Below are 26,070 nucleotides of genomic sequence, written 5' to 3' on the forward strand. Positions count from 1 at the left end.
TGTACATTTTTCTACTGATTTCCATATAGCCCCCTTCTGCCTGGAAGATAGCAGGTTTATGGTTCATGAAAATTTGTGAAGCATTCCATGTGGTTTCCAAAAGATTAATTTATTTATTTGAGAGACAGAGAGGGAGTGTACATGAGCATGGGGGGTGGGTGTGCAGAGGGAGAGAATCTTCAAGCAGATGCCCCGCCCCCCAGTTTGAAGTCTGATGCTGGGCTCTGTCCCATAACCCATGAGGTGATGACCTGAGCTGAAACCAGGAGACTCTTAATGGATTGAGCCACCCAAGTTCCCCAAGCATTCCATATTTTTAAGGATATCAGGCATAAGCTGATCTTTTTTCTGAAATATGGGATGTAATACCATACCAGTACTTGGTAAGGGACTTTTTAGAATCATACTTTAAGGTGTTCTTTGAGAACTCTATTAGAAAGATGTCTGATGGCTCATTTGTTAGTTGAAGGGGGTTGGACTAGACGACAAAATTCCTGCCAGTTTCAAAATTGTATCAGTAGCTGTACATACATAAATATATATAGAATTTCTTGAAGGATTCACAAAAAACTGGTAATAGTGTTTGCTTCTGGCAAGGGAAACTGGGGAACTTGGTTGTTAGGGAGACTTTTCATTGTGTACGCTTTTGTACTATCTGTGTTTTTACAATGTGTGTGGATTATTTTCTCAAATTGCAAAAAAGGGGTGCCTGGCTGTCTTAGTCCATAGAGCATGCAACTCTTGCAGGGTTGTGAATTTGAGTCCCATGTTGGGTGTAGAGATTCCTTAAAAATAAAATATTTTTGAAAAACAACCTAGTATAAAAAGAAATACAATTTAATGTTTTCCTGTTAAAAGGAAAGTAATCTGAAGTATGTAATAGTCTAGGTACTAAAAACTGACCCAGTGGACTAAATATTCTGCAGTTATTAAGAAGGACTCCAAAGCAACACAGAAAAATTATGAGTGAATGAATGAGAGGTATTCCAACTATGGAAAGTGTCCAAGTGGGTCGTATTGAATGGTTATATACATTTCTTTGTATAAGAAATGAAAAACAGTAGTGTTGAGATTGTGAACAAGTTTTGTTCTTTCAGAAAATCTTTTGGAAAAGTTAGTCATTCTTTAACTGACTTATTTTTGTTAAACTAAAGGGACCTTCAGTTCTAGAGCATCCTTTGAGGCCAGAGGCCAGAGCCAGGGTAAACAGGTCAGGTTCCTGAAGAAAATGGCTGTAGCTGCCAGAGAGGAGAGAGGTGAAGATTAATCATAATGCAACAGTGAAACTGTACCCAGGCTCACAATGTGAGGATGGTGATGCGAATGGTTAACCTGGAGTGTTTACCCTGTACCAGACGCTCTGCCAAGTGCTTTCCTCTCCTGGCCTCACAGAGTTCTCTCCGCAGCCCTTTTCGTTCACCCCTCACTGAGTAGGCAGGCGGTGGTGCCATGAATGGGATCAGTCTGTTACCTGACCCCCACCAGAGAGCACGGGTTGGCAATGGGTCCCCAGCTACCTCCTCCGTGCCTGGCACCTGCGGGCTCTGGGCTGGTGTTGTGCTGGCTGGGACTGATTCTTCTCTGCACTCTTTGGAGAGCTAGTACCCACAGCCCAGCTTGGGGTGAAATCTGATGCTGAAGAATTCACTGCTGCCTCTAGCGTGCCTTCTCATCCTAGCTCCAGGCCATTCACTTCCTGCTTCTCCCGCTGTGCCCCGGTTTACTTTGTCCCATTGTTCCTAAAAGTGCAAGTAGATTTTGTTGAGCTGAGGGAGGAGGGCTACTGTCAGCATGCTTTCAGCCATCCCTTTTAAACCCCTGAAGGTACAGCCTAGGACAAAGTCCACACTTACCACACCCTTTTTGGTTCCTGTCTTTTCCCCTTTGATAACTGTCCTTTTTCTCCCTCCTACTTCCCATCAGCCAGGAAACTAAACTACTGCCCAGAAATTTCTTTATGCATTTTCAAATTCTTACTGTGTACCTGCCTGTTATTACTTCATTTTAATTGCGAGCTTATGCTTGAGTTAAAAAAATTAGCAGCTGGGTTGCTCAGTTGTTAAACCTCTACCTTCGGCCCAGGTGGTGATTACACGGTTCTGGGATCAGAGCCCTGCATCAGGCTTCCTGCTCAGCGGGGAGCCCCCTTCTCCCTCTCCCACTCTGCTTGTGTTCCCTCTCTTGCTCTGTCAAATAAATAAATAAATAATCTTTAAAAATTAAAAAAAAAATTAGGAGAAAAATAGCTTCCTTGTAGATATTATCTCTTGATAACCTGATCTTTTACAAATTGCCTAATTTGCTTTCTGGGTTAGGGAGCTCAGTGGAGCTCCTGCAGTCACAGAAAAGAAGCTGACCTGACCCTGTGATCTTTTACTAAAATGTCAGTTCTGAGGGAAGAGAAAAGCCACTAAAGCTTGGTGCAGGAGCAAACCAGATTTCCACTGAATCACCCAGGTGTTCACAAACCAGATTTTATAAAAACAGAATCTGTCCCAGGGCACCTGGCTGGCTCAGTTGATGGAGCTTGGGACTTTCTAAGTTCAAGCCCCACGATGGGTATAGAGATTACTTAAAAATAAAATCTTTAAAAAATAAAATAAAAATTGAATCTGCCCCAGTCTTTAAGTACAAGTTAACCAACCTGGCATTGCCAGCCTGAAACCTCAAACTGATTAATAGGTATGTGTTTTAATCAGAGCATACAGTTAATAGCCTCTAAGTCATGTGAAAAGGTGTAAAAAGGTTAAAGTTTCGCAATTTCCTTTTAAACTAAATTTGGCTTTGTTTTGCTAAATCTTAACCACTTGACATTTAGTGTATAGTCCTGATGAAGCCCAGACTTCATCCCCGAGAGTCCATTTTGATTGCTCTTAATTTACTTATTTTCTAACTCCTTTCGTTAGCTTTTAAAATTTATGTTTTGACTCTCTAGAAATGAGTGAGAGTTGAGACAACTCCCCATTTTACTCTCTTTGAAGTGTATGGTGGAGTGGGACCAGAAAGGCAGTTGACTTCTGAAGGGCCAGACTCAAGTTCATTTCAAGTAGAGGGTGACTTTGCCAACTGGGACTAATTTTGTGTTCTTCAGTTTCCCACAGTCAGATCACCCGCCTCTACAGCCGATTCACCAGCCTGGACAAAGGAGAAAACGGGACTCTCAGGTAGGCAGTTGCCGAGTTGCCGTCTTTATTTTTTGGTCAGTATCTGAACAGGCGCCTTTATCCCCAGGGCACAGGTGATAGGCATCTAGAGTGCAAAGGGCAGGAACCAGTTCTTCACTGTCTTCGAGAGTCATGCATTCACCAGGGAGTTAAATAAGCAGAAGAATGGCATTACATTCGTCACCAGGTGCTTTGTGCCTTACTCTTAACTCCTCTTAGTTTGGGTGGCCATTGTTCTGGTCCTAGGAACGTCCTTTTAAGATTTTTCAGCTTTCTCTGCTTGAGTTTTCCCATGGCCCCTTCCCAGACATGTTAGCCTTCAGAAAGTCGATCCAGGGCAGTCCAAGGTAGTCCAGATTGTTTTGCCCTCTCCTCATTTCCCAACCAGCCCCATAACCCTAAGGTGCACCACTTTGTATATGTAAATGTTAGATAAGATGTTCAATGGTTTAGTCTAGAGCAGTGGTTCTCAATTGATGGCTCTTTTGCTCCTAGGCAACAAAATATCTAGAGACGTTTTCAGTTCTCAGGATTGGGGCGTAACGTTGATGTCTGGTGTGTGGTGGTCAGGAATGCGGCTAAATGTGCTATAATAGACAGGATAGGCGCGCCCCCACAACAAATATCCCTAAATATCCAACATGCTAATGTTGAGAATCTCTGCTCTAGAGTTAATTATATGATTTAAGAATAATGGGATTTTGTACCATTTTGAATTTGTAATTGTCTTACCATTGTCCAATTAAATATCTCCTTACTGTCACCTCCCACCCTAACTCTCAGTGGCAAGCTCAGCTTTAACTAAGTAATAGAGAATGAAGCTGTCAGCTTTTCTAGTGGCTGGCAGGAAGCAAGAAGTGGTCTAGGAATTCTTTGAAGGCTTCTAGCACAGTAGTGGAATATGGTCTAAAGGGGGAGGGAGTATAGTTGCTAAGCCTTTGTGCATGATCCGCAGGCAGAGTAGCTAGAGAATGCTGGTAAATCCATAGGGCCATGTTTGTGCAGGGCAAAATCTGCTCTCACTAGAAGCTGGGATGGACTCAAACCATGCTATGTGGTCATTAACGTCAACAACTGGAATACCTACCATGTGCAAAGACCACACTGGGTGCTTTCTCTTCTTTTTTTATATTGAGACAAATACATATAATATAAAATTTACCATTTTAAAATATACAATTCATTGACATTAAGTGCATTCACAATGTTGTATAACCATCACTGCTGTCTAGTTACAGAACATCTTCATGTCCCCAGATGGAAATCTTGTACCCAGTAAGCAGTCATTTCCTATTTCAGGGGCAGGAACAACCACTAATCTACTTTATTCTCTCTCTGGGCATTTCATATAAATGGAATCATATAGTAGGTGGCCTTCTGTGACTGGCTTCTTTCGTTTAACATGGTGTTTTCAAGGTTCTTCAACAATATAGCATATACTAGTACCTCATTCTTTTTTATGGCTGAATAATATTCCATTATATGCATATACCATGTTTTGTTTATCCGCTGATAAGTTGATGGGCACTTGGAACATTTTTGTGTGGACATATGTTTTAATTCTCGTTGAACTTATACTTAGGAGTAGTATTGTGTGTCCTATGGTAATTTTATGCTTAATTTATTGAAGAACACCAAATTGTTTTCCACAGAGGCTGCACTGTTTTACATTCCTACCTGCGATATATTGAGGATTCAGACTTCTCCACATTCTCACCAACACTGACTGTCTTTTGATACTAACTATACTGATGGGTGTGAATGATAATATCATTGTGGTTTTGATTAGCAGTTCCCTGCTGGCTCTTGATACTGAGCATCTTTTCATGCTTGATCATTTGTATATCTTCTTCAGAGAAATGCCTGTTTGAGTCCTTTGCCTATTTTCTAATTGGTTTGTCTTTTTGTTGAGCTGTAAGAGTTCTTCCTATATTCCAGATATTAGATCCTAGTGAAGTAAATGATTTGCAAATGTTTTCTCCTGTGCATAGTCTTTTCACTCTCTTTGTGGTTTTCTTTGAAGCACAAAAGTTTTAAATTTCGATGAAGTATAATTTATCTAATTTCTTTTTTGGGCTGTATGCTTTTGGTGTCATATCTAAGAAACCATTGCCAAATCCAAGGTCATGAAGATTTACCCCCAATGTTTTCTTCTAAGAATTGTATAGTTTTAGCTCTTCTATTTAGGTCTTTGACTCATTTTGAGTTATTTTGTGTATATATACATGTACTACATATATGGTGTTAGATTAAAGTTAAATTTTATATATGTACTATATATGTACTTTAATATGCGTACTCTAAATGTACTATATATATGTATACATGTATATAATACATGTATATGTATACATATATATATGTTTTGTATATGTATATGTACACAGTATGCAGTTAAAGTCAAACTTTTTTTTTTTTTGCAGTACCATTTGTTGAAGAGACTCTGTAGATTTGCACTTGAAAAAATAAATCAGGGGTGTAGGGTGACTCATTAGGTTTAATGACCGACTCTTAATTTTGGCTCAGGTCATGAGATCAAGCCCTGCCTCTGGCTCCCGGCTCAGCTTGGAGTCTGCTTGTCCCTCCCCCTCCGCTTCTCCCTCCACTTGCACCTGCTTTCTCTCTCAAATAAATAAAATATTTTTAAAAAGAAAAGAAAAATCATACTAGAAATCTTATTTTTTAAGGTTTTATTTTTAACTAATCTCTATACCCATTGTGGGGCTCAAACTCACAACCCTGACATCAAGAGTCCCTTGCTCTCTAGCCTCCGCGAGCCAGGTGCCCAGAAATCTTTTTTTTCCCTTTCAGTTCTAATACTTGAATAATTTATTTGAGTTTGGGGTTACATCTTCCTCATAAATTCAGATTTAATCACTGAGTAAAGATACAGAATTCACATTCATTTTGAGTCCTTTTCTTTGTGGAAACAGTGCTATGTAAGTCGTGTGTGTGTGTGTGTGTATCACTTTCATTATTTGCTGAAAAACATTGGAAAGACTCATAAAAGGAGCTGTCTCTTAGAAAGGATGAAAACTTTGTAGGTGTCAGCTGGTATTTACTTGTTGATTAAAATGTAGCTAAGATTTGGGGTACCTGGATGGCTCAGTGGGTTGAACCTCTGCCTTCGGCTCAGGTCATGATCTCAGGATCTTGGGATCGAGCCTCGAGTCGGGCTCTCTGCTCAGTGGGGAGCCTGCTTCCTCCTCTCTCTCTCTCTCTCTCTCTCTCTCTCATTCTGCCTGCCTCTCCACCTACTTGAGATTGAAATAAATAATATCTTTTAAAAAATATATAGCTAAGATTTGCTCAGTACCTAAAACACTCTCTCATACTTAATGGAAAGCCAGTGGGCTAATTGACTCATTTGATAGGTATTTATTGACTATCTGTGATGTGCTAGGCACCGTTCTCAGCACTTGTTTCTACACATTCTTGGGGATGAGGTGGTGGAAAGTGATGAGATAATTTTTTATTTCATAGCTACCTGGATCTAACTGATGTTTCCATACTCAGCTTTACAAAGCACTAGGTCCTAAATGTGTGCTTTGATCTCCAAGTGGTGTGGATTCAAACATGAGGGAAGTCCCAGGCCACCTTGAGAACAAGAAGAAATTATCCCATTGTACTACACAGTAAACAATGAGCATGTTATATGTAAATCATTTTGTTGGATCACCCACTATTGGGATTTCAGCTCTGGTTTTGCTTCCTGACAACAGCCATCTCTGCCTCTGGCCGTCTGTTAGATTGTCTTACCCTCTTCCTTAGCCAACAGTGTCTTCTCTCCTACTCCTTCCAACCTTAGAGAACTGCTGGACTCCAAAATCTTCTATAGTACAGTATGATATGGCTCCTTGTAGCCTTTACTGCCAAACCCAGCTCAAGTCCTGTCGTGACCTTTCCAGAACCCATTAGGGTGCTTAGCCAAATGCAAGTGACCAATGTTTTGTTGACTGGAACAGGCCCCACTTTCTTAAGAAGGCTTTTAGCAGAAATCATTTCCTTTTTACATTTTCTTCACTTTACCCTTCTATGATGACCCATGTCTGGGCCTGAAGCCAGATCTGCAGAGCAAGAGGCTACCAAGTACCCTCCACTGCATTTGTATTCCTTTGTAGTGTCAGTCCCAGAGGGAACATACAGCAGAAACTATGGAAGGCTTTGGCTAGAAATGGAGCTGCTCCAAAGTGCTTTCAGAGATTTGCCCCAAAGTATGTTTAATGGGACACTAGTTTTTTGGTCTACCAATAGGTGTTTATAAAAAGAAGAAAAAAGGGGCTCCTGGGTGGCTCAGAGGGTTAAGCCTCTGCCTTCGGCTCAGGTCATGATCCCAGGGTGCTGGGATCCAGCCTGCATTGGGCTCTCTGCTCAGCAGGGAGCCTGCTTCCTCCTCTCTCTCTGCCTGCCTCTCTGCCTACTTGTGATCTCTCTGTCCAATAAATAAATAAAATCTTTAAAAAAAAAAAAAAGAAGAAGAAGAAGAAAATTACCAATTAAGCTTTATGCAGAGCTTTGTGGGCAAGGTTTAACAGGCTTTTTTATGGCATTTCCTGGCATCTTTAATATGCTCAAATGAATTGGGCCTCTTCAAGAGGGGGATACTGTAAACAGTATATGTGAAATTATTTGCAGTTTTTCTATAGACTTTCTTTTTATATGGGTCCTCTTCCAGATTGGTATTTCATGAACATAAAAATGTACTGTAATCTCACAAATCTTATTTTCTTCAGATGCTATTATTTGGGTAAAATGTTTCTACCGCTGCTATTGAAATTGATCTTCCTGAAATGGCATCTGTCTGTTTTGGGGTTGTTTTTTTTTTTTTTTTAAGGTTTATTTATTTATTTATTTATTTGAGAGAGAAAGAGAGCACACGGAGGGGGAGAAGCAGACTCCCCAGTGAGCAGGGAGCCCCATATGGTACTGGATACAGGACCCTGGGATCATGACCCAAGCCGAAGGCAGTTGATTAACCAACTGAGCCACCTAGGTGCCCTGGGCATCTATCTTATAAAGGGTCTTGCAGTGGTCCTTTTTAGATCAGATCTAGATGAGAATCTTGTCAGCATCTGAATACAAAGATGATTTCTTTTGTTTAAGTATCTTCTGTACTGGGGCATCTGGGTGTCTCAGTTAAGTGTCTGCCTTTGGCTCAGGTTGTGATCCCAGGTTCCTTGGGATTGAGACTTAACATAGGTGGAAGGAGTCTGCTTCTCCCTCTGTCCCCTCTCCCCCTGCTCCTCTCCTGCTGGCTCACGAGTTCTCTCACTCTCTCTCAAATAAATATATCTTTAAGAAAAGCTTCTGGGGGAGCCTGGGTGGCTCAGTGGGTAAAAGCCTCTGCCTTCTGCTCAGGTCATGATCCTGGAGTCCTGGGATTGAGCCCCACATTGGGTTCCCTGCTCAGCAGGGGAGCCTGCTTCCACCTCTCTCTCTCTCTGCCTGCCTCTATGTCTACTTGGGATCTCTCTCTGTCTGTCAAATAAATAAAATCTTAAAAAAAAAAAAAAGAAAAAGAAAAACATCTGTACTGATGTAATGTATGGGTTAAAAGTCAGCATAATGATTACCCTTTGTGGAGGGGAGCAGGTAGAGACAAAAGGAGCAGGAAGGAGGTATCTGGATATAGATCATAATCTGTTTCCTGATTTGGGGACTAGTTATAATCTTAACTGGGTTACAACTCGTCATGCCAAATACTTGCGATGTGTGCTCTTTTCTGTGTGTATATTATACTTCAGTAAAAGTTTACTTGAAAAATATCTTATTGAGCACTTTTAACATTGACTGTTTGTCAGATAATATTTTTTCTCAAGTAATACCATGATGAAAAATATTTCTGGATATTAAATCATGCAGGTTAAGTTGACTACAGGGGATAGTGCAAAGAAACTAACATCTGCAAGTACTTATTACTGAGAAATGCCAGTTGGCTATGTTGTTACATATTGCTCAAAAAAACATTACCTGTAAATTTCAGGAGCTTGAGTCCTGAATGGGAGCCATTTATCTGCTTAAACACTGAGTGCTTTTGAGGTTCACTTTCTTGTTTAACTTTACCCAGAGGACAGATGATTTCAGTGTCCCAGACAAGTGCTTGCTTTGTATACACTGGTATCAGTCATTCCAGAATGAAGCTTCCCTGAGAGAACCATGATCCCAGTGTAATTCTCACTCTTATAGTAGATAATCTCTTTTTTTTTAATATTTTATTTATTTATTTGACAGATATCACAATTAGGCAGAGAGGCAGACAGAGAGAGAGATTGGAGGAAGCAGGCTCCCCACAGAGCAGAGAGCCCGATGTGGGCCCGATCTCAGGACCGTGGGATCATGATCTGAGCAGAAGGCCGAGGCTTTAACCCACTGAGCCACCCAGGCGCCCCATAGATAATCTATTTTTTTTTTCCCTCTCTGAAACCTTCAAATAATCTCCTTTTGATGTTCTGAAACTTCACAAAGGCATACCTTCACTTTTCATTATTCATTGCTCAGTATTAGATGAACATTCTTTTTTTTTTTTTTTTTAAGATTTTATTTATTTATTTGACAGACAGAGATCACAAGTAGGCAGAGAGGCAGGAAGAGAGAGGAAGGGAAGCAGGCTCCCCGCTGAGCAGAGAGCCCAATGTGGGGCTCCATCCCAGGACCCCAGGATCATGACCTGAGCTGAAGGCAGAGGCTTTAACCCACTGAACCACCCGGACGCCCCTAGATGAACATTCTTAATCTAAAAATATGTCCCTTAGCTGGGAAGTTTTCTTCTGTTATTTCTTTTATTATTTCCCTTCTTTCTTTATTGATCTGTTTTTTTTTTTTTTTTAAGATTTTATTTATTTATTTATTTAAGAGACAGTAAGAGACAGAGAGACCATTGGTGGGGGAGGAGACACCCCACTGAGTGGAGAGTCCAATGCGGGGCTCGATCCTGGGACTCTGGAATCATGTCCTGAGCCGAAGGCAGCTGCTTAACCAACTAAGCCACCCAGGCGCGCCTCTTTTTTGATCTTTTTTTTTTTTTTTTTTTTTTTAAAGATTTTATTTATTTATTTGACAGAGAGAAATCACAAGTAGATGGAGAGGCAGGCAGAGAGAGAGAGAGGGAAGCAGGCTCTCTGCTGAGCAGAGAACCCGATGCGGGACTCGATCCCAGGACTCTGAGATCATGACCTGAGCCGAAGGCAGCGGCCCAACCCACTGAGCCACCCAGGCGCCCCTCTTTTTTGATCTTTATGGGATATCTGTTGGCTGGTTATTGCAGCATCAAGACTCAGCTTTTCACTCATATTTCCTGTTTGACTTTTTCCTTTGCTTTCTGAAAGAAATCCTTGCATTTGTTTTTCAGTTCTTTTGATGAACTTACTTATTAGTCCACAGCCTTATTTTTTAACTTCTGAGAACCTTTCTTGTTCTCTGACCTCTCTTCTCTCATAGTAGCTTATTTTTGCTTTACAGATATAAAAATGTATCAAATGTGTTTTGGGCTCCTTATTAGAATCTTTCAGGGGCCCCGGGGTGGCTCAGTTGGTGAAATGGCTGCCTTTGGCTCAGGTCATGATCCCAGGGTCCTTCGTGACCCTAGGGTCCTGGGATCAAACCCCACATAGGGCTCACTACTCAGCAGAGAGCCTGCTTCTCCCTCTCCCTCTGCTTGTTGCTCTGCCTACCTGTGCTCTCTCTCTTTCTCTCTGTCAAATAAATAAAATCTTTAAAAAGGAAAAAAGAATCTTTCAGAACTTTCAGTGTTCCCTGAATTATCATTATCTCTATTCTTCTTGATTCTACTCTTTTTTTTTTTTTTTAAGATTTTATTTATTTATTTGTCAGGGATAGAGGGAGAGAGAGCGAGCGAGCACAGGCAGACAGAGAGGCAGGCAGAGGCAAAGGCAGAGGCAGAGGGAAAAGCAGGCTCCCTGCCGAGCAAGGAGCCCAATGTGGGACTAGATCCCAGGGCGCTGGGATCATGACCTGAGCCGAAGGCAGCTGCTTAACCAACTGAGCCACCCAGGCGTCCCTGATTCTACTCTTTTATGCTATTAATTTTTCCATAGTATCTGGTGAGCTTCGGTTGTCCATTCATATTTATGAAAACACCTGCATGAAGTACTGTAGAAAACTGGCATGGATTTATTTGTGATTGGTTTCTCCACAGGTCTTTCCTGGATGGAAAGGCTGATTTCAAGCCCTCTGTTCTCTGAGCAGGGCCAGTAAGTTGGTAGACTTCACTTTAGGGTATGTGGTCAAGGAGCAAAGGGACAGATTTGTGGCCCTCTTCCCCCAAATAAAAGGACTGTGTTCCTCCAAAGCCAACTTCCCATATTTGGTTGCAGCCCTACCCAGGTAGGACTTTCCGTTTCTCTCCATAACCCTTCATTTTTCTCCTGGGGACAAATGGTTTTATATTCTTAGGATGGGGACTAGCAGCAGTGGGCACCTGGACTGTTCTTTAAAAATTCCTTTAACTCATTACCCTGAATGAGTTCATTCATTTACCTGGCACCTCTGAGTATGGTACCTTGCTGAGCTTCTGCAGGACAAAATGGCTCTCCACTCCCCTGCAGCCTTCTCATGGGCCCTCTACTCTGACTTACTTGTCAATACATTTGCATTGATTTTCTGACTTCCAGAATTTGGCACAATCCCTTGTTTACTAGTTCACTCCTCCCACCCTGGTTGTTTATGTCAGGGATATGTTCCATGTGTATGTTTCTGCTGACTTTTCAGGCAGTTTTAGAGAATGAGAGAAGGTCAGTGTGTTTGTGCCCACCATGTTCAACCAAAAGTCACATACAGCCTTGTAGCTAATGGGTCTGGCCCTGGAATGCTAAAACAATTAGCAGAGACATGATTTGGCACCTGTGGACACATTTCCATGATTCTATTATCAAGATAACAACAAAATTCTATTACTGATTTAATTTAGAATATTAATTAGAAGGGGGTGCCTGGCTGGCTGAGTTGGAAGAGCATGTGACTTTTTTTTTTTTTAATTTTTATTTATTTATTTATTTGACAGAGAGAGATCACAAGTAAGCAGAGAGGCAGGCAGAGAGAGAGGGAGAAGCAGGCTCCCCGCTGAGCGGAGAGCCCGATGTGGGGCTCGATCCCAGGACCCTGAGATCATGACCCGAGCTGAAGGCAGAGGCTTAAACCACTGAGCCACCCAGGCGCCCCGAGCATGTGACTTTTGATCTTGGGGTTGTGAGTTTGAGCCCCACGTTGGGTGTAGAGATTACAAAAAAATATAAATAAACTATTAATTAAACACTTCAGATAATGGAAATTATTTCAGTGTTGAATCTAAATAATAAGTTGTTTATTTCTATTTTATTACTTAAATATGAAACACTTTTCTTAGTTCAGTATTCCCCTCAAGTATGTCCTTTTAACAGATTTTAATGTCCTCATTATGTATAAGTCATCTCACCATCGACCCTGGGGCTTGAAATATAAACAGTTAACTGAGGCTGATTTTCCAGTCAGAGAAGGAACCTGCATACTGGAGATCAGTGTAGAGGACTGGCCCTCCTGGTTACTAAAAGTCTCTCAAACAGCCTTTTCTTTCTGAGGGTATGGAAAACCACTCTTCACTGGGAATTTCTTAGCCACAAAGAATGCTGTTATATTGGGCGCCTGGGTGGCTCAATGGGTTAAGCCTCTGTCTTTGGCTAAGGTCATGGTCTCAGGGTCCTGGGGACACCCGAGCCCCCGAGCCTCCCACCCCCAAAATCAGGCTCTCTGCTCAGCAGGGAGCCTGCTTCCCCCTCTCCCTTTGCCTGCCTCTCTGCCTCCTTGTGATCTCTCTCTCTCTGCCAAATAAATAAAACTCTTTTTAAAAAAAGAATTCTGTTATATATGATTCTATGCTCAGACTTGCCTACTTCCAGTTATAATATCTTTTCTTAAAATATCTTTGAGGGAAAAAAATATCTTTGAGGAAGATTTTCCCAGGTATACTGTAAGATACAATATAATATTGGCATGCTTTTTAATGAGTACACACAGATTTTGAACAAATCTTCCATGTGTGGGCTGCTTAGAGTATATATTTTTCTCTATTAGGTTCGCGTCAGTGGACAAATTTAAGTTATGTTTTAGAAAAAATTGCCCATGTGATCTCCATTCTGCTATAGAACAACTAATAATAACAAACTGTGTATTATTGAGCTGTTTACAAACTATTGTTTTTTACTCTTTCATTTTAATCTTGATACTATCAACAGTATTCCTCTTGGCCTTATAAAACTGTATGTATAGGGGCGCCTGGGTGGCTCAGTGGGTTAAGCCGCTGCCTTCGGCTCAGGTCATGATCTCAGGATCCTGGGATCGAGTCCCACATCAGGATCTCTGCTCAGCAGGGAGCCTGCTTCCCTCTCTCTCTCTCTCTCTGCCTGCCTCTCTGTCTACTGTGACCTCTCTCTGTCAAATAAATAAAATCTTTAAAAAAAATAAAAAAAGGGACGCCTGGGTGGCTCAGTTGGTTGAGCAGCTGCCTTCGGCTCAGGTCATGATCCCAGCGTCCTGGGATCGAGTCCCGCATCGGGCTCCTTGCTCGTCAGGGAGCCTGCTTCTCCCTCTGCCTCTGCCTGCCATTCTGTCTGCCTGTGCTCGCTCTCTCTCTCTCTCTGATAAATGAATAAAATCTTAAAAAAAAAAAAAAAAAAAAAAAAAAAAAAATTAAAAAAATAAAAAAAAATAAAAAAATAAAAATGTATGTATAAAAAATCTAAATTCCAAGAGTAGAGTTAAAAAAAAAAAAAGTGTCAAAGGACAGGTTTTGGTCTCACTGACATTGGAATTCCAAGACCAGATCCCTTTTGAGACTGAAGTTCAGGCTGGATTGTGTACTCACTGCCTGATATTAGACATGGTATTTAAACTGTGCTGTTTCTCAGCTAAAATTACTCTAGCTTGTTAGACTTTAAGCTGAGGTATGTGGCTGTGCAATTCAAATGAGCCTTAATCTTCATTTTAAAAGGGAGTAGTTATTGTTTCTTAACTTCTGTCAAGGAAGAGGAACCACTTTGGGTGATAACTTGGACTTTGTATTACAGAACAAGTTATGTAATTAGAACTTAGTACATGTTTGTAGAATCAAATAATCAGGACCTCTGTAACTTCCTTTATCTTTTATCATCTTAAGCAATGTCTTCTTTTGGTTCATTAATTGATGTAAAAATTATTACCGTAAGTGATCAAGGAAGATTAGAATTTATTTTATTTTTTTTTTTTTTTAAAGATTTTATTTATTGATTTGACAGAGAGAGAGATCACAAATAGTCAGAGAGACAGACAGAGAGAGAGATGAGGAGAAGCAGGCTCCCTGCTGAGCAGAGAGCCCAATGCGGGACTCGATCCCAGGCCCCTGGGATCATGACCTGAGCCGAAGGCAGAGGCTTAACCCACTGAGCCACCCAGGCGCCCCGGAAGATTAGAATTTAAAGTTACTGTTCCAGAGCCCTGCATTTATTCTCCTAGGTCAGTTTCAACCTGTGTCACCACCAGATGTGCTGGAGATGAGCTTCTTCAGTTAATTTAGCACCATCTAAATGTTAAACCGTTCTAAGAGAAACATGGTATTGAAGGCTTCTCGATAAAATAGGGGTATTTCATTAGCAGTTAGTACAAAGTGGGTAGAGGAATAAGTTTTATCTCTTCTGATAGTAAACATCTTGAAGGCAAGAGTGGGGCTTATTTGAGTTTTATTTTTTTATTTTTATTTTACTTTTTTTTTACTTTTTATCTGGAAATACTAATTTCAAACTTATAGAGAAGTTCCAAGAATAATACAAAAACTTCTACATACCTGAAATCTAGATTTACCAATTGTTAATATTTTGCCCCAGACTTCATTGTGACATTCTTGTGTCAAAGTCAAGAAATTCAGTATTTTGATACAGTTATATACTATTACATAATTATATATTCTGTATGGAATTACGTAGCTCAGTAATGTCCTTTGTGGCAATGTTATTCCTAGTCTAGATCATGCATTGAGTTCAGTCGTGTGTCTCCTATGATCTGGAGTAACCTGCCTTCTCTGTCCTTCGTGACATCCGTATTTTTGAGGAGTATGGATATGTTATAGACAGTTTTATATTCTTGGCACTGAATATCAACTAAGAAATTTTTAGAAATTCCTTACTGAACATTCTTTGGGCGAGCACCTCTCTTTCAGAATGTTTGATATGGGAAAGAAATGTGTGGTGTGTTTATTTATTGGGGTGCCCCAGTGGCTCAGTCAGCTGAGTGTCTGCCTTCAGCTCAGGTTGTGATCCCAGGGTCCTGGGATCGAGCCCCAGGTTGAGCTCCTGGCTAAGTGGGGAGTCTGTTTTTCCCTCAGCCCCTCTCCCTACTGCTGTGTGCTCTCTCTCTCTCTCTCTCAAATAAGTGAATAACTTTTTTAAAAGATTTTATTTATTTATTTATTTGTTTGTTTGTTTATTTATTTATTTGAGAGAGTGAAAGAGATAAAGGGGAGTGGGTCAGAGGAGAGGAATGGAACCTTGAGCAGACGCCCTGCTGAGTACAGAGCCTGGTACAGCTGAAACCCACAACCCTGGGATCATAACCTGACCTGAAGTTGGTTGCTTAACCAACTTGGCCTCGCAGGCACCCAAGAAGTCTGTGCATTTTTTTTTAATGATTTTATTTATTTGAGAGAGGACCAAGGGGGTTGGGGGACACAGGGAGAGTGAGAGCAAGAAGCAGACTCCCCACTGAGCAGAGAGCAAATAGGGGACTCCATCCTGGCACCCTGAGATCATGACTTTAGTCAAAGGCAGATGCTTTACCGACTGAGCCACCCAGGCACCCTGTGTTTTTATTATTATTCTATTCTGTTTCATTTTATTTTATTTATCAAGATTTTATTTTTAAGTAATCTCTACACCTAATGTGGGACTCAAACTCAAGAGTCATGCTCTCTACTGACTCAGCCAGCCAGGCGCCCCAGAAATGTGGGGTTTTTGTTGTTGTTGTTTTAGAAAAAAGAACATGTATTTGACTTCAATTTAAATTTAGACTTATTTCATAGTTCTACCACTTACTAGCTCATAGCACTGGGCAAGTCACTTTAGCTCACTGCCTCTCAGTTTCCTCAACTTGAAAAGAGTACAGATAAAATGTTGGCCTAAAGAAATGAGATAATGTGTATAAACAGAGCAGCACATGGTATGTATACAGCGAATGGCAGCTAATAATATTCATCTTAGCATAACTTCCAAGTTGTGAGAGGATGACTGCTCTTTCAGGATCAAGGTTTGAATATTTCTGTGGTCTGGGTCTGTAGAAGGCAATGGAGAAAAGGCCAGAATCAGAGCAAGGAAGTAATGGAAATCACTTAGTTGTCACACTTCATTCTTTCCTTGGACACTGCCCAAGAATTCCTTGCATTTCGTAGATGTTGTAGATTCTAGCAAGGGTCCAGGATTTTTGCTACTATACACAAGCTCTGTGGTGTTGATAGTTGGAGCTGCTGTTCATTCCAAACTTAGTAACTAAGTACAAAATGGTAATGTTCAAAGAATGATTTACAGGGACAGCTCAGTATTTGCTTGTTAGTTGTTTTATTGACGTAACTTGTGTGCTGAATTCACTGGAATGTGGCATAGTCGAATCTGGCTTCTTCCACTCCTGAGTTGGTGCAAGAAACACTTGGCCGCTACTAAAGTGCTATTCTTTGCACTTATTTGGTATAATTTGCCACAGAAGTAAATTCCACGAGGTAATATTCTTGCTAGGTTGTACTCTTGCATGACTGAATGAATTCCTGCTAAGGGCCAATAGTCTCTAACTCAAGGTGATTCTCTTGGCAGCCGGGAAGATTTCCAGCGAATTCCGGAACTTGCCATCAATCCATTGGGGGACCGGATCATCAATGCCTTCTTTCCAGAGGGGTGAGTCCCTGCAGTTGTTGGCTTCCTTGCTGAGGCAAATTTGGAATAATGCTATTGGTTGGGCCCTTTTAGACCACGATCGTCCTGACTATATTGGACATCCTTAACTTGGTTGTTTTAGACTATCTCTTCTAATAGGTATATGAGCCTATTTTCAAAATTCTGTCTTTAATCTCTGTTTATAATTTCAAATTTAGAGAAAAGTTGCTAAAATTGAAAATACAGGGGCACCTGGGTGGCTCAGTGGGTTAAAGCCTCTGCCTTCAGCTCAGGTCTATGATCCCAGGGTCCTGGGATCGAGCCCCACATCGGGCTCTCTGCTCAGTGGAGAGCCTGCTTCCTCCTCCCTCTCTGCCTGCCTCTCTGCCTACTTGTGATCTCTCTCTCTCTCTCTCTCTGTCAAACAAATAAATAAATAAATAAATCTTTAAAATTGAAAATACAAAGAACTCCTGTATGTCTTTCACCCAGATGCATCTACTGTTACATCGTTAACCTTTTGTCTCATTGGCATATACTCTCTGTCTCCCTGTGTTCCAGCCAGTGAAAATATAATCAAGTCACATACGTGATTATAAATTTTCTAGTACCCACATAAAAAAAAGTAAAAAATAAGCAAGTTAATAATGTCAATATATATTTTATTATCTGATGTATTTAAAATATTATTTAACATATAGTCAACATATTTAATCTATTACATTTGTTTTAATATTAAGTCTTTGAAATCTTGTGTGTAATTTACACCTATAGCACCAATCAGCTGCTGTAATACTAATATAAAATATTATGTATTTTGTTCTTTTCTCCAGCTTTATTGAGAAATGTCATATTGTGTAAGTTTAAGGTATATAGATAGCACAGTGGTTTTATTTATGTATATATTGTGAAATGAGTATCACAATAAGGTTAATGCATTTATCACCTTACACAGTTACTGTTTCTGTATGATGAGAACTTTTATAATCCACTCTCTTGGCAACTTTGAAATAGACAGCACAGCACTAGAGGTATTATTACATGTTGTCACCATGTTGTACGTGATGTCCCCAGAACTTACGCATCTTATAACTGGAAGTTTGTTCCCTTTGACCACCTTCACCGGTTTCTCCCATTGTCTATTTTATTCTAATATATCAATCATATTCCTCTTTTAATCTTCCTGATAGTACTTCCTCCCTGTCCAATACACGATCCATTCTGGGTCAGTTGTCATGGCTCTTCAGCCTCCTTTAATGTGGAACATTTCCACAGCCTTTATTTTTCTTTAGAACATTGGCTAAGGGTACAGTCCCCTCTACCACACACAGTTTGTCAAACAGATTTGGGTTTGTCCAGGCTTTTGATACGCTTCACTACCCAATACACTGACTCCCAAGTCCTGAGTAAATATTTATAGATTTGATTAGGTACCTTTTTCTGAATAAAGCTTATTATGTTATTTTAAGTAATCTCTTTAACAATTTCTTCCTGGTTCCTTGTGACTTATCTGTATGACCCAAAGGACTTTAAAAAGTTCAGTGGTTGCCAATTTCTTAATAATGAGACTCAGTGTCAGCGAGGATATTATCAGATAAAATGGAGAGGAAATTTTAGAACTCTGCACTGAGAGCAAAAGAATCTGCAGTTGAGAATTTGGGCATTCAGTAAAGCTGAGTGACTGGGCTGGGGCAGGGGGCGAGGGGAAGCCTAGCAGCTAATTTATGTGAAGACAGAAATCGAATGAAATGAAACTTGGCTCTCTTCAGATTCATGTTGACCAGGAGGAATCTCCTGCCCTTCTTCATTTTCTCCTTTTTTTCTCCATGAACTGCCCTGTTGGTTTCTGGTAGTTTTTGTGCTGAAATCTTGGGTATTTTTATTTTTATTTTTTTCCTACTTCCTCCTTAGCCCATACAGAGCATTGATCCTGTCCAGCATTGGAACTTCCACAACTATGCTTTGTATCCAAACCTCTTGTAATGAAAAGTAAACCCAGTGGAGTCAATATGCCAACATTTTTTTCAGAGTTCTATAGTAAACATTGGTTATTAGGAAAAGCAGTTGGTGGGAAACGGTTTTTTACTACAGTATCACCTGCCATCCTGTGTAATGTTCTGCTCAGAACGCTAGGCGGGTGTGCGTGAGGAAGCCAAGGCCTGTGCCAGGCCACACTACTAAACTGTCGGCAAGAGGCCCTTCCGCTAATCACTCTAATAAGATACAGATACCCAGTTTCTGGGTTTTTTGTTTCTTCTCTCCCTAGTCTTATGCAAGTGGAATTTTTTTTAAATGAGATTGGAAAGTGCAGCATTGGTATTCAGTATACCCTTTTACTCAGAGACCTATGATGGCAGTAATATTTATACTCATTAATCTTTTGTTCTGGCATTTGCTTCAAATCTTATTCCACACCTTGATTCCCCAGATCTACTGCTCCATTTGCAGTACCTGGCTTCAAAAACTAACAGTCATTCTTTTGAGTACAGTGGACTCATGAGCTAGCTTTTGAAATCCACCCTCAGAAAGACTGGTCTCTGTGTCTGCCTGGCACTTAAGAGACACGATACCACAGCGATTCAGTGGGGCAAAAAAAAGACTGGGATTGGGGCGCCTGGGTGGCTCAGTGGGTTAAGCCGCTGCCTTCGGCTGGGGTCATGATCTCAGGGTCCTGGGATCGAGCCCCGCATCGGGCTCTCTGCTCCGCGGGGAGCCTGCTTCTCACTCTCTCTCTGTCTGCCTCTCTGCCTGCTTGTGATATCTCTGTCAAATAAATAAAATCTTTAAAAAAAAAAAAAAAGACTGGGCTTTACTTTTAGCTAGTCACAGGAACCACGCAACCTGTTCTTTCCATGACTGCCACAGGTAAACAACTTTGTCACGTCATATATTCTTCTTTGAAGTACGTTGTTCATTGAAGTTTTAGAATGATTTCTCTCAGGGTTACTGATTTGCCTGTGGCACGATAGAAAGATTCTTCTCTAGTCTCAAGTACCAGAAAAGCTTTATACAAGAGTCTTCCCAACATCATGATCATGAGCAACCTATCCATTTATGAGGGGATAATAAAATCATAATTAACACAATGATTTTGCAGCATTTGAAATCTTTCAAAGTGTTTATATTGGTTGAAGACGTGCTTAAAAGTTTAAGAAAGCACAATAGGGAATTATATATGCATTATGTTCACAATTACCAAAAAAGCATAGAAAAATGAATAGAAGAAAAGATAGTAATAATTGTAATTGCTACAGGAGTGGTATTTTTCTATTTTTTTCCCCTCAAATTCTAAAAATGTATTTGTTGCTTTTATAGCAAAATTTTTATTTTAGATGCTGCTTTTCCATAGTATACTTTATCCTTAAAATATCACTAGGTGGATGTGACTGCAGGGGAAGCATGAGAAGTGGCTGGGGAGTCATTGGGTTGGCATAGCTAACTTACTGCTTGCTTTAGAGTCTGAAGCAGTAGTTTAGGTTCTGGCTTGCCTGATAATGTAGCCTTTGGTGTTGCTTGAAATCCTTTTTGGGAAAAGAGCTATAAGGAACTCGAGTAGGTGACTCTGCTGAGTTGTTACCTAAGTCTGGTTAATCATTTATAACATGGGAAAAATAATACCCACCTCACAAGGTTGAGGTGACACTTAATAAAATATATCTTGTGAGCCCTAAAGAATTGTGCATATGGGAAAAGACCTTGTTAAATGGACTTTCGGCCACTCTAGCTAAAACTGTTGTCAGCATATTAGATTCATAAGAAAGAATCACTCTGATTGAGATAGTGTTCTGTTTATTCTGTTTCCCAATCAGAGAGGACCAGGTAAACTTTCGCGGATTCATGAGAACTTTGGCTCATTTTCGACCCATTGAAGATAATGAAAAGAGCAAAGATGTGAATGGACCAGAACCACTCAATAGCCGAAGCAACAAACTGCACTGTAAGGAGATAAAGTTTTCTGGCTTAAAATATTTGCTTTTATTTGCATTTACAAATCATTTATTTTACTCATTCATTCATTGAGCGAGCATTTACAAGAGCTTAGTGATTGAGAGCTCAGACTGTGGAATGACATGGACTGGGTTCGAATCCCAGCTCTGCTGCTTTTCAGTCATGTGACTTTGGGCAAATTATTTAAAATCTTTGGGCCTTGGTTTCGTCTTGTGTAAAATGGGGTGTTAAGGGGTTTCGCATAAGGATGTTGTGATGATTAAATGAGTTAAAATATGTCACGTACTTGGCAATAAGAACTTAGCCGCTAATATTATCCTTAAAATTCATAGAATGCCTCCCATGCACCAGGCAGTGTGGTGAGTGCTAGAGCAACAGTGAATGAGACCTAGCACCACCTATAAGGAAGAGTGGCAGTCTCAGCTGATCTTAGAATTTGATGGATACTGAATGTGACTCAAGTAGGAGTACACAGCTGGCTTAGTACAAGATTTAACTTTTCTCCCCTTGCCTCTTGCCTCCTTTCCTTGGCTATTTGTTAGATTTCCCTCTGCCCTTATTGATTCATCTATGGGATTGCCTAATCCCTTACAACACTTCTCTAGAAATTGAAATTCAACTTCTCTTTTCATTCAACACAAGTTGAAATTGAAGTGAAAATCGTATTGCATTGATTGAGCCTAAGCTTCTCTTGCAAGAGTGCACTGTGGTCGGGGCGCCTGGATGGCTCAGTGGATTAAGCCTCTGCCTTCAGCTCAGGTTATGATCCCAGGGTCCTGGGATCGAGTCCCGCATCAGGGTCTCTGTTCAGCAGGAAGCCTGCTTTCCCCTCTCTCTCTCTCTCTCTCTCTGTCGGCATCTCTGCCTATTTGTGATTGCTGTCAAATAAATTAATTAATTAATTTAAAAAAAAAAAAAGAGTGCACTGTGGTATACAGAGAGGTCTTCGAAGCCACAGAATATATGGGGCCCATCAAGTTTGTATTCAATGATTTAAAGAAAAATAAAAGGCTTTTTAATATTGAGACAAATGTAGATAAATCATAGAATATAATGCCAAATTTACACATTGAAAGATGCAGGCTGCCTGTCTGGCTGAGTCAGTAGAGCATGTGACTCTTGATCTCCGAATTATGAGTTCCAGCCCCTTGTTAGGCAGAGAGATTACTTAAAAAAGAAGAAGAAGAAAAAAGATGGGTACATGAGTCTTAAACTTTTAACTCATGGCCTTTGGGCCACATCGTCTGATCTCCCTGGCTAGGGGACAATGATTTTACTCCTGTCTTGATATTTCAGGTAAAGAGTTTCAGAAGCACTGAAATAAGTTTTGTTATACAAGACAGGGAAGATTTTTGAACCAAAATAGTAAAATACTGCTCTTCTTTACCACAGTATCATGTACCTTAATGAAGAGCAGAAAACTTAAGTACAAACAAAGCAATGTAGAAGAAAGTAGAACTCCAATGAATCGTTCTCAGATGTATTGAGTACTTTGTTAGTGAATTCTGATTTCTTTTCTTTTTTTTTAAGGTTTTTATTTATTTGACAGAGAGAGAGATCACAAGTGGGCAGAGAGAGAGAAGCAGGCTCCCTGCTGAGCAGAGAGCCTGATCCAGGACTAGATCCCACGACCCTGAGACCATGACCTGAGCCGAAGGCAGAGGCTTAACCCACTGAGCCACCTAGGCACCCTGATTTCTTTTTTTTTTTAAGATTTTTTTTTTTAATTTTTAAATTTTTATTTATTTGGCAGAGAGAGAGATCACAAGTAGGCAGAGAGGCAAGCAGAGGCAGGGCAGGGAGCAGGCTCTTTGCTGAGCAGAGAGCCTGATGCAGGGCTTGATCCCAGGACCCTGAGACTGTGACCCAAGCTGAAGGTAGAGGCTTAACCCACTGAGCCACCCAGGTGCCCCATGAATTCTGATTTCTTCTTTCGAGACTAAATACTACTTGAGACAAAACTTATTTCTCAACGTTTTAAGGGTTTCAGCTTATGTCTAGTACATGTTTGCCTGATTCTGACATTAGCATAATAAAATTTTCTTACTCGGTGTTGTCAGACCAGGACTAAAATAAAAACTGAGGGCGCCTGGGTGGCTCAGTTGTTTAAGCAACTGCTTTCGGCTCGAGTCATGATCCTGGAGTCCCAGGATGGAGTCCCGCATCGGGCTCCCAGCTCCACAGGGAATCTGCTTTTCCCTCTGACCTTCTCCCCTCTCGTGCTCTCTCTCACTCTCTCTCTCAAATAAATAAATAAAATCTTAAAAAAAAAAATAATTGAAAAACCCAGCTCTAGCATAGAATCACAGAAGAGGATACATGGTTTAATATTTTATTTTACCTTGAAATATTTATTGTTTATTTAAATTCAATTAATTAACATATAATGTATTACTGGTTTCAGAGGTAGAGGTCAGTGATTCATTAGTCTTATAAAATACCCCGTGCTCATTACATCATGTGCCCTCCTTAATGTCCAGTTACCCCATCCTTCCATCCCCCCCTCCCCTCCAGGAACCCTCAGTTTGTTTCCTATGATTAAGTCTCTCTTAAGGTTTTTCTTCCTGTTTGATTTCATCTTGTTTTTTTTTTTTTCTCTCTCTCTCTTCTCCTATGTTTCTATTTTGTTTCTTAAATTCCACATATGAGTGAGATCATATGATAACTGTCTTTCTCTAATTGACTTTTTTCACTCAGCATAATACCCTCTAGTTCCATCCACATCATTGCAAACTGCAAGATTTCTTTTTTTTTTTTTTTTTTACCTTAAAATATTTAAAAACACATTCACTGCCCGATCTTTTGGTGTGGAACTAAGAGTTTTTGCGTTTTATTTGTTTTTGTAAAAGTCTGCTGATGGGAGTTGTGTAACGTTTTACATAGAGCACATCTACAATGTATATAGTCTGAGGTTTCTGGTTGCAGTTTCTTTTAAGTGGAGAAAAAGCTTAAAGATACTCATAAAGCATTCCGAAAATAGAATCTTTCTGTTGTTTACATTTTTCCTTAATCTCTTGTGCTTGTTCTGCCATACTTTACATTAGTAGCAGGTGTTTGTTTTTTTATTTCTGGTAACTTAATTTTGAATCTCTCAAAAGTAATTTTCTCAGAAACAATAATTTTGTTTTTATATACATATTTCACTTTTTATTAATTATATGTAGTTTTTATTAACAGTACAGATAGCCCAGTTGTAGGGCATGTATACACCTGACTCTTGGAGAGCCTCCAGGGTAGCTGGTGGAGTGACACTCAGGTGTTGCCCAGTAGCTACAAGTACGCAGTGTGCCACCACGTCAGTTGGAACGATTTGCAGAGGGAGGGAGAGAATCCCTGAATCAAGTGAGTCGGTTAAGGAGACCATTAAAAGACGTTCTGTGCTGCTATGAAAGCACAGAATGAAACTATGCTTGCTTTTCTAATCCAGGATTAGAGGAGACTTTAAAGGTCATCAGACCTAACACATACCGGTTACCTGAATTCCCTCTTTGCATGAGCTCTACTTTTAGGGGTAGGGAGGAACTCTCTTTGTTTAAGTCATGAATTCCTTTGGCAGTCTAGTGAATCCTACTGACCCCATCTCAGAATACTTTTAAAACCATAAAAGCAAATACATAGGATCATAAAGGAAACCAATTATATTGAAATGCTGTTGCCAAAGTATTTCTTTTTTAAAGATTTTATTTATTTGAGAGTGAGAGACAGTATGAGAGGGGAGGAGGTCAGAGGGAGAAGCAGACTCCCCACTGAGCAGGGAGCCTGATGCGGGACTTATTCCTGGGACCCTGGGATCATGACCTGAGCCAAAGGCAGTCCCTTAACTGGCTGAGCCACCCAGACTCCCCAATTGCCAAAGTATTAAGGCAACTTTGTGACAGAGTAACAGATGTGCTTCTTCGTTATTTATTTGTTTTAAGATTTATTTATTTATCTGAGAGCGAGCGCATGTCATCCATGAGCAGGGGGAGGGGCAGAGGGAGAGAATCCCCAAGTCGGCTCGCTGCTCAGCATAGAACCTGATGCGGGGTCCCATCTCAGGACCAGAGATCATCACCTGAGCCGAAACCAAGACTGGGACGTTTAACTAACTCAGCCACCCAGGTGTCCCAATTAAATAATAGATATGACATTGGAGGCTGTGGAACAGCTCTGTGTCTTTTAAAAATTATTATTATTGTTGAAGTATAGTTGACATATAAAATAGTAGTTACAGGTGTATCACATAGCGAAACAGGCTTTGTCTCAAGTAGTATTTAGTCTTGAGAGAAGAAATTAGAATTCAATAACAAACCAGCTTCTGGTTGACTATAAACTTGGAGGTATAGTGAAGATAAGATACCGCAGAATCAGAACCAAAAGAAATACTGATAGGCTGGAAAAAGCTGGACTCAATCTAATAAAATGAATGCTGTAAGGGATATACTAGAGTTCTACACTTGGGTCCAGTAGCATGTTTAAACAAAACCTAAGGAATAAATCCAAGATGCAGCCACTGTACGTCATGGCTGACTGACTTGCAGCACCTTGGCCCTCACCTCAGAGTTATGTAGTATCAGGCCATAAGAACAGAATGAGTGTAATGGTAATCCCACTCTGTGCTAAAGAGAATACATTTTAGGAACCATATTTCATTTTGGATCCCAGAAATATACTAAAAGCACATTTATGACACAGAATCTGGAAGTTCGAGGGCACTGAGGAAGATTTTTTTTTTTTTAATTATGGTAAAAAAACAATACATAACATAGAATTCATCATGTTTTTTGTTTTTTTTTTTTTTTTTTGGTGGGCAGCAAAGCAAAGTTTCTGGAGTGTTAGTAAAGTGATGGTACAAAGCTCCTGAAGAGGGAGAAGACCTGAGAGGGTTGCCCTAAAATTGATCATCATAACCATTTTCTTTAAAGATTTTATCTATTTTAGAGCCCCTGTACATGAGCTGGGGGAAGGGCAGAGGGAGAAGGAGAGAAGCTCACTACTTGCCAATCTCAGAGCTCAGCTCAGGACCATCCTGATCTGAGCCAAAATCAAGAGTCAGGCACTTAATGGATTGAGCCCCCGGGTGTCCCAGATGGAAAAGT

The 26,070-nt window shown here is 40.4% G+C and overlaps 1 protein-coding gene across 1 annotated transcript in view; it reads left to right on the forward strand.

Annotated features, from left to right (window-relative positions):
- Nucleotides 1-26,070, forward strand: part of CHP1 (calcineurin like EF-hand protein 1) — a 46,618-nt gene that overhangs the window by 5,606 nt on the left and 14,942 nt on the right. Inside the window, exons 2-4 of the mRNA XM_032343346.1 lie at nt 3,092-3,164; nt 16,985-17,065; nt 20,854-20,981. Of these exons, the coding sequence (XP_032199237.1) occupies nt 3,092-3,164; nt 16,985-17,065; nt 20,854-20,981 (282 nt within the window). The remainder of the gene's footprint in view (nt 1-3,091; nt 3,165-16,984; nt 17,066-20,853; nt 20,982-26,070) is intronic.

This window comes from Mustela erminea, chromosome 5 (genome assembly GCF_009829155.1).
Source record: "Mustela erminea isolate mMusErm1 chromosome 5, mMusErm1.Pri, whole genome shotgun sequence".
NCBI classification, from domain to species: domain Eukaryota; kingdom Metazoa; phylum Chordata; class Mammalia; order Carnivora; family Mustelidae; genus Mustela; species Mustela erminea.